This window comes from Sturnira hondurensis, unplaced genomic scaffold (assembly GCF_014824575.4).
Source record: "Sturnira hondurensis isolate 20B ecotype Veracruz unplaced genomic scaffold, ASM1482457v3 Scaffold0018493, whole genome shotgun sequence".
Lineage (NCBI taxonomy): Eukaryota > Metazoa > Chordata > Mammalia > Chiroptera > Phyllostomidae > Sturnira > Sturnira hondurensis.
Genome location: NW_028091124.1, coordinates 1987433 through 2001208, shown reverse-complemented (window position 1 = coordinate 2001208; position 13776 = coordinate 1987433). Strand labels below are relative to the sequence as shown.

General features: G+C 64.2%; 1 protein-coding gene across 1 annotated transcript; it reads right to left on the bottom strand.

The window, feature by feature from the left end:
- Nucleotides 1-642: 642 nt before the first annotated feature.
- Nucleotides 643-9418, bottom strand: RAB17 (RAB17, member RAS oncogene family). Its single transcript, XM_037069247.1, has 6 exons — nt 8700-9418; nt 6035-6191; nt 3737-3888; nt 2839-2964; nt 1657-1750; nt 643-1423 (listed from the first exon to the last, which is right to left on the bottom strand). Exons 2-6 carry the CDS (start codon nt 6186-6188, stop codon nt 1311-1313), a joined length of 639 nt encoding a protein of 212 aa, XP_036925142.1. The 5' UTR covers nt 6189-6191; nt 8700-9418; the 3' UTR covers nt 643-1310.
- Nucleotides 9419-13776: the final 4358 nt, after the last annotated feature.

The window sequence follows — 13776 nt, the reverse complement described above, 5'->3', positions numbered from 1 at the left end:
AAGGTCAGAGTTGTTTTTTTTTGAAGCCAGGCTCCACTCCACAGCCCGGGGCCCAGTCCCTGAGGTCCCTTTCGCTCCTGGTCTGTTTACTGGGCTGCGGCCTTGACTCATACAGGAGCCCCGAAGCATCAACTAGTAGAATGGCCCACAGATGCGATTGTTCTCAGTGGTGTGTGACCCTGTTCCTCTGCCCCATGGTCCCTGTCCCTGGGAGGGGGGACTCTGTCACTGTATCTGTCCCTTCGCTTCCCTCAGAGGTCACAACCAAAAAGAGCCTTGAAAAATCTGCTCCGCTTCTGTCCAGAAGGGTCACAGGTCACACGAGAAGTGTCTTTAAAGAGCAAGCGCCATGAAAGTCCAAGCCAGGGGACACCTGGGCGGTTCCCATCTCCCCAGAACAGACGTGCCCCCGCCAGGACCCCCGCCCCATCCCACCAGGGCAGCCCCCCAGGTGTGGGGAGATGCAGGGAGGCTCAGGGCACTGGGCTGCTGCATGTGGGAGGGAGGCCCCGTGAGAGGGGCCATGACCTTGGCCGGGACGCAGCCAAGGACGATGCAACCTCACAGAGACCAGCCCACCTCGAATATGAGCAATGAGACCCCCACCTTACAAATTCACGGAGGACCAGGTTACAAAAAGCGGTTTAATTTTTCAAAAAAAAGCCCCTAAGTGGTATAATTTCCACCTCGGGGTAGCAGGCGCGTCCTCACGAGAGCTCACTGGGCACCAGCGTGGCCTCGGCAAACGTGCAGCTAGGGCAGAGCCCCCACAGCCCCTGCCGCTGCCACCCTCGCAGGGGACTTCTCCGAGGCCCAGTGAACATGGGCCCACCCCTGTGACGGTCACTCCCTCTCCCCAGGCCTGCGCCGTCCTCTGGTCGCTCCCAGCAGCAGGTGGGTCCTGCCCGAACCCTGGGGTAAGAGACCGTGCACCCACCACAGCCATCCAGACCCTGTGTTGTCCTGGTCCCTGTCTCGCTTGTGACCCGTTTTGTTCCTCTGAGCCTGGAGCAGCTGAGGGGACACCAGGCACGCCGGGCAGGGGCAGGCGTGCCCCGCCTGGGCACCTGGGATTCAGTCTGCGCCCGGGGGTAGGAGCTGAGGCTGCGGGACGCCAGGCCCCTCCAGAATGACCCCCGAGGCTCTGCGGGGCACGTGTGCTGAGGACCCTCAGCGTTGGGCCCTCCAGGGACCAGCCAGCCGCAGCTCTGACCCACAGTCAAGTGCTGGCGTCCACACAGAGCTGGCCCTGAGGACCAGCCGGGCCTAGGCCAGGGGCACCCTCCCGGCCCCTCCTGGAGTGGCCCCTTCTAGCGGGCACAGCACTTGGCCCGCCCCATGGGCCCCTGGTTCAAGGCCAGTCGGGCATCTCCCCTTGGCGGCCGGCGCTGCTCCCTCTCTTCCCTCTGCAGCAGCTCCCGGGCTGGGGGCACAGGAGGAGAGGGGTGGTCCCCAGCACAGCGCTGCACACCCGCACCGGCCGTCCCCCCGCCTCCCCCCAGCTTGCGACCGCAGCGTGAGACTCAGGCCCCGACTCCCCCGCTCCCCTTCCAGTCCCTGGTGACCTCCTGCTGGGCTCGGGGCGCCAGACCAGACCAGCTGAGGCAGAGGCAGGGATGACCACCCCCACCCCCGCTCTCCGGGCCCCGCGCTCACCTACGGCGCCGAAGGCCTCGGTCACCTGGAGGTTGGCTCTGGCGGAGGTCTCCATGAACAGCAGGCCCTGGCTCTCGGCGAACTCCTTGCCCTCCTGAGGAAGGCAGCAGGGAACCCCATGGCACTCACAGAAAGTTCCCGAGGACACTGAGCAGATGCCTTTCCTCTTCAAGCACTCGGGGGCCGCATGGGGCTGGGTCGCCACTTCTGTTTTGGGTTTCATTTTGTCTCCTTTCCAACTTGCTGGAGAGTGAGCTGACCCGCCACCCCCCGACAGTGACACCCCCTGGGAACCGACGTGTCCCCTCTTCGTGGCCAAGTGCTGCTTCTCGGGGATCCCAGGCCAGGGGCGGCAGGGGGGTTGGGGGGCCATGTCTGGGGAGGCCGCCTCCCCTGGTGCCTGTGGGGCCCTTCCTCTGGGCCCCTCTGCGTCTCCCACATGGGCCCGGCCTACGTGAAGTAGGGAGGTCCCAGGGCACAGGGGACAGCACCAGGGCTGCAGAGTGTGCCCCAAGGGGACAGGCGCCCAGGGAAGGCTGTGGCTGGCCCACGTCGGGTGTCGGGACAAGGGCCGACCGGTGCAGGCCCTGCCGCTGGGCCTCCCTGACTCCGAGTTTGAGGAGGGCTGCTCGGGCCCCGGGGTGCTGCTCTCACGCACGAGGTCTGGGTCACAGGGCCTCCCTGTCACATCAGCCCAGGGCAGGGATGGAGGCCCAGCTGCCCCAGCACATCCCCCCCCCATCCCAGAGCTGGGCTGCATCTCCAGGGCTCCCCCTGCCTGTGTCTGGGGCCTGCCTCCTCCTCACCTGGCCTCCCTGACTCTCTGAGGACAAGGAGCGCCTTTCCACAGCAGTCCCCACCCCAGGGACACACCCCCTCCAGGGACTCACTGCGGGCCCCACACCAAGCACCCCATTCTCACCGCAGCTCATGGGGCCTCGGCCTCCGAGCCCCAATGCCTCCGGCAGGCCCCCTCGCACCCCCACCTGGGGCCCCTGGCTCTCACCCCTCAGGCAGCCCTGCAGCCCAGCCCCGGCCTGTCCCCCACCAGGTCCCTCTCCTGCGCTCCCTTTCTGCTGTTCCCAAGGGCTTTCCTGAGATCCACACACACGGACACCAACACACACACTCACAGACACACTACGTGCACACACAGCACACACACCACACACAGCCGCACACCTCCAACGGCACCTCCCGATCCTCGCCAAGGTCCGCCTTGTTGCCGACCAGCATCACCACGACCTCCCCCGGGGAGGACTCCTTCTCCAGGTCCTTCAGCCACTGCTGAGCCTTGCGGAAGGACTCCTGAAAACGGGACAGAAGAGAAGGCTGCACTGTGAGAAACGCCCTATGACCCCACCGACCCTGAGACAGCTCCCGGCCCGCCCCCCGGGCTGTGCTGTCCCTGGAGGAGGACACTGCTCTCTTCCCACGGCGCCTGGTCTAGGCCCCAGGGCGCCCCTCCCTCACCAACGCTGTCAGAGGCGGGTCAGTCCCTGGAGGCCAGGCAGCGGGTGCCTGCCCTGGGCCCCACGCAGCCCCTCCCCTCCTGACAGCAAAGCCGACTGACCGAGTCCACCTGCTCCCAGCAACTCTCTCCCCATCCGCTCACCTGCCCCCCAGCAGGGCCGACCCCCGCTTCTCCCCCACATCTCTGCAGGAGGCCCCCTGCAGGAAGCCCTCCCCCACTGGGCCGGGGCTGGTTCGGTGGCTGTCCTGTCAGCCCTTCCCCCCTCCGGCTCTGGTGTCTCTCTCTGTATAGGACACGCAGCTGGAAGCCGTGGGACATGCCCTCATCCACTCGTGGGCACTCAGGGAGTCCTGAGAGACAGTGACAGAGGTGACCGAGGGGCACAAACCCAGCCACACAGAGAAGGGGTGGTCAGGGAGGGCTTCCTGCAGGAGGTGACCCGCTTCCATCAACACGTCCCTGCTGGTTGTCGGGATGCCCCCACATCACAAAGCACTAGGACAGGCCAGTCGCACTGCGCCTTCGGAAGACTGCCCCCTAGAGCCCGGAGAGCACAGGCAGGTGCCCCTCGAAGCAGGGTGGCAACGTGCCCGAGGGCAGCCTCACCTTGCTGGTGATGTCATACACCAAAAGCGCAGCGTTGGCGCCCCGGAAGTAGAGGTGGCAGACGCTGTGGTACTTCTCCTGGCCAGCCGTGTCCCAGATCTCCAACTTCACAGACGCAGCGCCCAGATCCACCACCTTGCTGAAGAACGCACCTGGAACACGGAGGCCCAGAGGGGGCTTGCCCTGCCCCCGCGCCCAGGCTGGGCTGCCCTGAGCCCTGCGCTCAGCAAACCGCTCAGCAAACCGCAGAGGGGCTTGCTTCCTGCCGCCCACAGCCAGAGAGGCTGAGCAACCGTGTTCTGGAAGGTGACACCTTCCACCAAAAGCCAAGTGTTTAGTGTGATGGGCTGCAGACCCTCTGTCGGGTACGCAGAGGCTTTGAGTGGGAAGAGGAGCTCCCAGGGCCCTAACTCAACAATCTGGGCGTTGCTCGCGGAAGCGGCATCAGTTTCCACCAGCCGTGTGCTCTGCCCTCACCGTGTGCGGGGTGCACAGAACAAGTCCGGAGGCGGAGAGGGGATCGCAGTGGGGCCAGGGGTGGAGCCAGCAGAGCGGGGCGGGGCGGGGGGCGGTGCTTGGCAGGGGAGGGCTGTAGGCAAAGCTGCTGCCCCTTCCACCCGACCCCGCCCCTCGTGGGGTGTGGAGCCTGTTGGGAGAGCCTGGCAACTGCAGCCGCGTGCTCGAAACGAAACTTGCGCTGCGAGGCCAGCAGGCCAGCATCCTGGGGCAGCCTTAACAGAAGACCCCCAACTGGCTGGCTTAAAACAGAAATGCACCCTTCCCACACAGGCCTATGGTCTGGGATTCCCCGTGGCTCCCGCTGGCAAGTGCGCACACAACCACTAGGTGTCACTATGCCCCCGAGAGATGTCCCTACCAACCTGCAGCAGCAACGCACTGGCACTGTTCCCACCCCCCCCACCCCCGCTGTGGCCCAAGGTTCCAGCAGGAGGCAGTCGCGTGCCTCCCCTGTCAGCCCCTCTCCTGCAGGGGCCCCAAAGCCATCGTGGTCCCTGGGGGTGGCAGGGAGTCCCAGGGCTCTGCGGTCTCCCGCCAGCAGGCTGAGCCCCCAGGGGACTGTGCTCACTTTGACTCAGCTCCGTGTCTGTCTGCTGCCGAGATTCCGGCTCCCCTTCTCTTCCTCTGCATGGGCGGGGCCTTGCCCTGGGTGGCTGGTGCACCGCCCAGCCAGGCACCTCTACTGTGAGCCACCCCACACACTCACCCTGGGGTCCAGACCCTCCAGAGGGGGGCCAGGGACTCCTGATCTTCCTGAAAGCTGGGGTGTCCTGGAGCTGGCCTGCCCAGAAGCTGGTGCCAGCAGGGACCTGCCAGGCCTGGTCCCACCCTGCTCTGGGGAGTGTGGGGTGAGCACCTGAGGAAAGGGGGCAGCACCCAAGGATGACGACCTTACATCCTGAAACAGTAATCCAGGACCGAAGACATCCTAAGTCTGGCTTCACAGGGAGCCCGCCACAGGGGACACTCCTATCCCCTGTCCCCAGTGGAAACATGGAGACGGGCCATTGGTTGTCAGCTCATGTTTACTGAGTGGCCCTGCAGCTGGGCCCCCGGCTACCTGTGCTCTCCCAGCGGCCCCTCCAGGAAGCCAGCCCCCCAGTTGCCCTGGGGCTTCACTCCCCTGCTCCACTCCCCTGCTCGCCCCTCCCCCGCAAACAGACACAAGGTTTTGTTCATGAAGCCAACGCCCCGCCTGAGAAAGAAACCCAGTGCCCGCCGTCCGTGGGAGTTGGTTGAGCACAGACAGCTGCCACAGACTCTAAGGACGGACAACGGTCCACGTCCTCATCCGAAGAGTGGCAACGTCCACATCCAGTCATGGCTGTGCCGTGACGGCTGTGGCGGTACAGAAGACATGGGGACACCGTGCTGACCGATGTGTCGTAATAGTGACCGATGGTGCCTGGGGGTGGGCACCATCTATTATTTCCTCGCTAATAAGGTGATGATCACAGTGTCCCCCCAAAGGCTGCCCGGCCCAGGGTGCAGGCGTGCTCAGCAGGCGCGGAGGTGGACGAGAGCACCTGGTTCCCTGGGGCTTAGCTGGTAGCAGAAGCAAAGGACGGCTTCCCCAGACTGATGTCCCCAACACGTGGCACAGTGACTGCCACGAAGAGGATGCCCCGTGAGTCAGTGCTGGCCCCGTGGGCCGGTGTCTCGTCACATCAAGAAAGGACCGCTAAACTCAGCTGTGCCCCAGGTGTCCCCTGGACCCCGGGGAGGCGCCCTGGGGTCTCCGCTGGGGGACGAACACAGGGCAGCCAGCATGTCACTCACAGCCCACGGTCGGCAGGATGCTCCTGAAGTCGTCCTTCACGTAGCGGAGGGCCAGGCTGGACTTGCCCACAGAGCCGCTCCCCAGCAGCACCAGCTTGAACACGTGGGCCGGCTGCCCAGCCCCCCGCAGCGGGGCCCCAGCCGCCTGCGCCATGCCCTGCGGAGACACACAGCGGCTGCAGGCGGCCCGGCGGCTGTCACCACACAACCTCAGCCAGTTCACCCCGCAGCACTGCCTCCCGCAGAGGGATTGACAGACAGATGGATGGACAGGCAGACAGAGCTCCAAGTCAGAGGCCTGTGGGCGGCACCCCTGCTCCACTCTGCACCCCACGTCCCCGACAGGAAAGCGGGGGCTGGAGCTATGTTTGAGGGGTGCCGGGCAGCTGCGTGTGGAAAGAGTGTCTCTGGTTGCCGGGAGGGACGGTTGCAGGACCCACAGCCCAGCCCTAAGGTGCGGCCACAACCGGCCAGTCACCCTGAAGGCTGACGGGCTCCGTTCCACTAACCCTCGATTTTCAAAATCTACTACTTCTCCCCAAAAGTATGGGAAACACCTGGGAGGGAAAGCGCGCTCACTGTTTGGGATTCATCAGCTAAATTTCACCTCTTAAGACCCAATCTACTGCCATGGCTCAGTGGATCGCATGCTGGTTTATGAACCCCAGGGTCGCTGGTTCAATCCCCAGTCAGGCACAGGTCTGCGTTACTGGCCAGGTCCCCAGTAGGGGGAGCACGAGAGGCAACATCACACTGATGATTCTCTCTCTTTCTCCCTCCCTTCCCCTCTCTCTAGAAAATAAATAAACAACAACAAAAAAAATCTTTTAAAGCAAGCTACCTGAGAAGCTTGGTGTTTCAAAATCTCTGTCGGAAACAAAAGTTGGTGTTCCGAGGGAGGGAGGGAGGGAGGGAGGGAGGGAGGGAGACACAGAGAGAGGCAACCCACCCATCAGACCGGCACTGTTCTGAAGCGTCTGCCTGAGTGCGGACCCTGTCCGGGAGCCCCAGGCGGAGGAGGAGTGACCTGGGACAGAGCAGGGTCTCCGTGGGGGATCTGCAGGGAGCAAGCTCTACAGGAGCAACGGGGTCCCCACCTGCCTGGCCCTGTGGGGGTGTGGGGGCGCCCTGCACCTCTAAGTTTCACAGACCGCCACCACCCAGGGAGGGTCCCGGCACTGCGGGGCCAGTCTGCTCTCTGAGAACCACCCCCGCCCCCCACAGTGCAGGATCTAAGAGCAATCATTCCACAGGTTTCTGACCCGTTGGCCATCCAGGAACAGAGTCCGAGGTGGCTGGAAATTGCGTACCAGCCCCACTGTCGGAAAAACTGGGGACTGGCCCCGGGAGGGGGCCGCTGGGCCTGTTCCTTTCTCTGGGTCCCAGTGGATGCAAATGCCCCTCAGGCCACAACCCCCTCCCTGGCCCCAGCTGGCGTCCTTGCCCCGAGCAGGTGTCCAGCCCCATAAGTAGCCGTCAATCAAACAGCCGCACGGCCTGCACTGCCCTGTTCCCCTTCTCCCGGAACAGATCTCCGTTTCCAACTCCACCTTCCTTCGCTGGGCTATTTTTAAATGGCTTGTCTCTCTCACAGGCTGTGGCCTCCACAACGCCATCGTCATCACGAACAATGTACGTGACACATCGTCCCGTGCCCCCCATGCAACCAGGCATCGCATGTTGCCTGCTTTCTTCTAGGCTTGTTTTCAGGTGAATCTTAAAAACAAACAAACCGAAACCCATAGTTTCCCACATATTCCGGACACGACCTCTAAAAACAGCCCGTATCAGAGCAGCTTCACAGGCTGCCCCCCAGGTCCCACCCGCTTCTCGAGGGTGTGATGTTCCTACACCCGCCAGTTTGCTGCCCCGAGACCCTCCGGCTGCGTCTTGGCTGGTTTTAGCTTTTCCCTCCGCGGTAAGTCAGACCCACTACGCACTGTCGTGTGCCCTTTTCTGTGTGATCGCAGGTGGCGAGCGGTTCGAGAGGAGAGGCCGAAGCCCTCTGCTCAGGGAGGAATCGGGAGCCGTGAGGCCTGCGCCCACCTGCAGGTGTCGTTAGGAGGGTCTGGGGTCTTTCCGGCACGGAGAGGGTCTCCAGAGACCGGTGCTGGTGAGCAGGGCCCAGACGCACCCTCCGCGCACCTGGGAAGGCCTCCGTCTCCTGCAGCCCGTCTCCTGCGCCCCAAGGGAAGGTAGGGCTGCAAACCCTAACCACTCTTTCTGGGAGAGGACATTGCGGGAATTCAGGGTCGCTGGGTCTCTGGTCAGGCGTCCCTTGTGGGTGCGGCCCTTCCCAGCCTGTAAGGAACCCGGGGTTCCCGCGAGCACCTGGGGCCCCCCTCGCCGCAGCCCTTCACTGTGAGGCCCAGAGCTGAGCTTCAAGCAGGAGTCTCCTCCCAGGCCCCTGCCCCCCACGAGCTCCAAACACGGCGTGGTGGCCCTGGCAGAACGGGCTCCTTCCCTCACTGTGCCCTCTAGGTCATTCACGGGTGGGAACAGGCACAGACACACACAGACACGCATACACACGGAGACACACAGGCACACAGACACACACACTCTGCCCAGTGCACAGCAGCTGAAACCACAGCTAACAGGTCTCCAGGCCTGGTCACTCCCAGGAAGCCCTCACCCCCCACCCCGGGCCCTGCAGGGCCCCTACCTGGCTCTCTGTCTGGGGGAGGGCTCAGCTTCCCAAGCCAGGCAGAAGGCGGCAGCCGGGGTGGCTGGGGAGGGGTGGGTAGGCAGGGCTCCCACGTCCGGCCAGGTGGAAGCAGCGATCTCTGCCCCAGGCAGCGCCTAGCCCCCTGACACCGACGGCCCCCACGTCAGGCCACTTCCTCCTGCCGGGCTCCCAGGGCAAGGTCCTCTGGTCATGTGGTCACCTGGGACAGGGGCAGGGCGGGAGGCTGGACCTTAGAGCCGGCGCCAGGAGCACCTGGGCGCCCGGCCGGAAGTGAGCCTCCTGTCAGGTGCGTGCTGCCACCCAGCACTCGGAGCTCCTGGGCCTGGCGGGACCGGATCAGCCCCCCTCGCAGCTCCCCCCTCCGGGCTGCTGGCAGCCCAGAAGAGGAGGGGCGTCTCGGGCAGGTGAGCAAGGCCCTGCCACAGACTGCTGTGAGCCAGCTCCTGGGGGCCTACTGCTAGGACAAGCTGGGCCGGTCCGGGGGCCACCAGGGGATGGGGCTCTGTAGTGCCACCTGCCAGCTTGGTGACCCTCCAAGCTGACTGTGCTCCTTTGTGGAGCCATCACAGCCGGGCAGGACCCTGGGAGCTGCCGCAGAATCCTGCCCCTGTTGGAGACTAAGCCAAAGCACACAGGCTGGGCACGCCGCCCAGAGGGGACACAGTGAGACCCCCCCAGGGCCTAAGGCTCAGGCCGACCCCAAACAACCTAATGACCTGCCCCACCTGGAGGGGCCTTCTCCCCAAACTTTGCAGGGTCCTCACCCGGAGCCCCTCGGTTTCCTCACCTCTCGGGTGAGGGCATCGGCTGAGCCTCCCCACCTTCCTTCACTGCCGCTGTGCCCCTCCCCCATCCCCGGAGAGCCGCCCACTGGGGATGGGGAGACCTGGAGGCCCACACGCTTCAGCCAGAAGGCCGCGCCCCTCGTGGAGGTGCGGGCCGGGCTCAGGCGCCAACACTGCCGGCCTGTCAGAACCCCACCGGCCCGCGGTCAGGCCCACACCAGTCAGGCCAAAATAACACTCAGGCCGTTCACTTCACGGCCAGGGTTGGCATTCCTTGTCCGTGGCCGTGCGAACTTCCCACTTTCTCTCTGGGCACAGGGTCAGCTCTCATGCATCAGTGTTAACTGGGACCATTCCCGCTGAGCCCCCTGCCCAGGCCGCCGCGTGCGGGAGGCGCACTGCACACACGTGTTCTCCTTTGGAAAGACGTGCACGATCACAGAATCCTGGAGCTGTGAGAGCCCCTGGGGCTGGCCAGGTCTGAGGGATCTCCGAGTGGCAGCCATGGGCTCTTCAGCCTCTGCTCCCAGGTGACGGTGACGCCCCCAGGCAGCCAGGCGCTTGGTTCCTCTCCTGAAGATCAGCCTTCGATAACTTCCCCCCATCCCCCACCGGGCTCACTCGGCCAGGCCCCACCGTGCAGGCTCCGTGAACATTGCCAAGGTTTGGATGCGCTTCTCAGGGTCAGGGGTGCGCACTGCACCCAGACCCACGGCCCCCTCTCCTGTGAAGAGACCCCGGTGTGGCCCAGGCAGGCGACACGTCTCCCCACTGTGAATCTGTGCAGAAGCGAGGGCTCCCCCTCCTCTGCGGGGCCCCCAGGCAGAGGAGGGGTGGAGGGTCGTGATCTGGGAGGCACAGACCTTCCAGGAGGCTCTTATCTCCTGGGCGGCAACCCTCCCTGCCTCACGCGAAACCTTCACCCTCGCTTATCTCAACGGAAAATTCCAGCAGGGATTCCTGAACCTAAGTGAAATTCCTTCGCTCTGCAGTCAGCCTGGTGCTTGGCTGCGGGCCAGGCTGGGCAGCAGGGGACAGAGCCAAGCGCTGCCTCGGGGCGCCCAGGCCAGCAGCCACAGGACAGAGCCCTCAGGGAGGCAGCTGCCCCAGGTCACACAAGGTCCTAAGGAGCAGAGGGCACCCACAGAAGGGGAAGGAAGGGTTAGGGGTGACTCCTCCCAGGAGGAAACGCAGACAGACGGACAGGTAGAGGAGAAGCTTTCCGAGCCCAGAGTCAGTGTGAGCGCAGCGTGTGGGCCTGGCACACGGCACCGGGGACCCTGTGGGATGGGGTCACCGAGCTCGAAGTCTGGAGTGTGTGGCCGGAGGGGTGAGGGTGCGAGGCCTTGTTCGATTCTTTGAAGACTAGAAACGACAAGCCACTTCGTACTGAGCACCTACCGTGTGCCCGGCACTGTGTAAGTCCTGTACTTGGAGCATTAACTCCGCCCCCTTCCTCCCAGCCAGGCCACCCTGCTGGCCCTCTCCCAGCTGCGACCCTCTCCATGGGCGAGGCCTCCAGGCCCCACCCCCATTTCTACACCCCCTCCTGAGACCCCCAGGGCAAAGAGGGCGGGCACGCGTTCCCCACACCACAAGTCTCAACCCATCTGTGTCTTCCTGCTGGACACTCGNTCGTACTGAGCACCTACCGTGTGCCCGGCACTGTGTAAGTCCTGTACTTGGAGCATCTAACTCCGCCCCCTTCCTCCCAGCCAGGCCACCCTGCTGGCCCTCTCCCAGCTGCGACCCTCTCCGTGGGCGAGGCCTCCAGGCCCCACCCCCATTTCTACACCCCCTCCTGAGACCCCCAGGGCAAAGAGGGCGGGCACGCGTTCCCCACACCCAAGTCTCAACCCATCTGTGTCTTCCTGCTGGACACTCGACCCTGTGAATGGCGCACAGAGCTGAGTGTGGCTTTCTTCCCGTCTGACCCTCTGACTCCCAGGCTGGAGCATCTGGGCTGCCTGCCTTTAGCGGAGCTACTGACAGGTCCTGCTCAGGTCTCCCATCCCCCGCACTCGGTTGCCTGTTCCCTCTGTCCTCCGTTCCACCCCACCACCCTTCTCCTCTGGATTCCGTCAGGGGGTTTCAGTATTCCCTTCCCCCGCTCCGGTGGCTTCTCGACTGTACAACACGGTATTTCTCAGCGCCATGGTTTCTACTGGCTCTTCTTTAGAATCCCTAAGTCTCCTGAAATTCACCATTTCTCGGCCCATTACTGCACCTTCCCCACCGAACGGCCACCGAGTTTGTCGTGGCCTCACACCCCTTGTCTGCGTACCTCACCGCCTGGGTGGGGCTCCGAGTCCCCAGACTGGCTGTTTCGTGGTTTCCTTGACCACCAGTCACGCCTCCCCATCCCCACTTCTGTCCGGGGACCGTCCTCAGTATTGAATGCTGTGCTTGACGTGTTGGCAGAGGCTCAGGGCACCCACAGTTCGGCCAGAGAGGGGGCTGGCTGGCCGAAACTGCTCCCGAGCCAGTGGACCAAACATTTCCGGAAGGCAAGCTGGGGCCGTGTGTCCATGGGCTCAGGGGCATGGCCACCTTGGACCCAGCTGTGGTCCCATGGGCAGGACACCTAGAACCAGGGGGCAGAGTCGGGAAGCGACTCATGTCACACCCCATCGGCCGCTTTCAGGCGCGGACAGCAATGTCGCTCACCCTCTCGCCACACAGGGAACGCTCATGGAAGATCAAAGTGGAGAGTGACAGGGTGGGGTGGGGGGTGGTGCTGCGGAGTTCAGCTCTGAGTAGATAAACATCTGAGGTCTGACGGACGACGGACGTGCTGGAGTCTCAGGGTCACCCGGCCTCCAGGCTTCAGGACTCCCTCTCCCTTCCCTCCTTACGGCCCGGCCCCCCTGGGTTTCCTGACCCGCCAGCCTCCCTAGGAAAGAGGCTCTGGAGCAGACCCCCCTCCCTGCCACAGCGTCCAGCCCTCACCCCAACCCTCCCAAGCCCCTAGACCCTGGGAGGGGCCCCCTTCCACTCCTGGGCAGCCGTGGGTGGCATGACCCACAGCAGAGGCTGCAGGCTGCTGCACCCACAGTCTCCCCCAGGGAGAGTGTGTGGGGGACGCAAGGTGGACTCTGCCAAGATACTCACAGTTGGGTTTAGAGGGAGCCAAGTGGGACCAGAGGAAGACGCAGCTGCAGGAACATTCCTGTTCCATAGACAGTGGGGCCACCGTGTGTCACTGTGCTAGGGCCTCTGTCACAGAGCGCCACAACCCAGGCGGCTCAGGCACTGGGGGTAGGTTGTCTCCCAGTTCAGGATCAAGGGCTGGGTCTGTCTGGGGCCGTGGGAGAACCTTCCCTGGGGCCCATCCGGCTTCCAGGGGCTGCTCCGTCTCTGCTGCCACCTTCCCATGGCGTCTCCCTGGGACTGTGACCACACCTTACGTCCCCTGTTAGGAGGACACCACTTGCATTGGGCTCCGGCACCCGATGACCCCGATAACCCACTTTAACTGGGCCACCTCTGCCAAGAACCCATCTCCACACAAGGTCACCAGCGGGGATCCGGGGCCAAGGACTCCCACATGCGAATTCTGGGGAGTTCCACATGAACCCGCAACGCCTGTGCTGTCGTAAACTTTCCCCAGGGGCCGGCCGGCGCGTGAGGTCTGCCCCCATGAAAAGCCAGCGGGGCCTCTGCCCCAGGCCCATCCTTTGGGGCTTCCGGACCCAAGAGGAGGGCGTCAGAACTGAAGCCCTTGCACCAGGTTGAAAAGCGATCCCCCAATTCGTGCTCAGGCACCAGCAAGGACTGGCACTGCCCACCAGAACCCAGGAGAGAGGCCGCATGGATTCTCCTCGGAGCCACCTGGATTTCGGCCTCCGGGACAAGATGGTATGTGTTTACTTAGCGAGAGCCTTTCCACCCCCCAGGATGGCGCCCAGGACTCGGGGGGGCGCTCAGAAACGCCCTTGGGGGCTCACTGTCCACTGAGGAGCCCGTGGAAACCTTCACAAAGGTCCATGGTAACAGAATTAAATGCTCTGCATCAGCACCACCCAAACGCTGCTCTGAGGACACGTGGCCAAGCCCCTGAGAGGCCCAGGAGCCTCGGGGAGCGCGACTCACACCCCACACCCCACACACGCCCCTCCACTGTGGGACGGAGGTCAGCCACCTGCAGACATGCTCCGGGGTCCGCCTCCCGTCTCCCCCTCACCCTTCCTCTCCAGGCTCCAATGCAGGGCTCTCCTCCCTCCCTCCTGTGGCCTGAGGAGCCGGCGCCCCCCACCCCCAGAACAAGC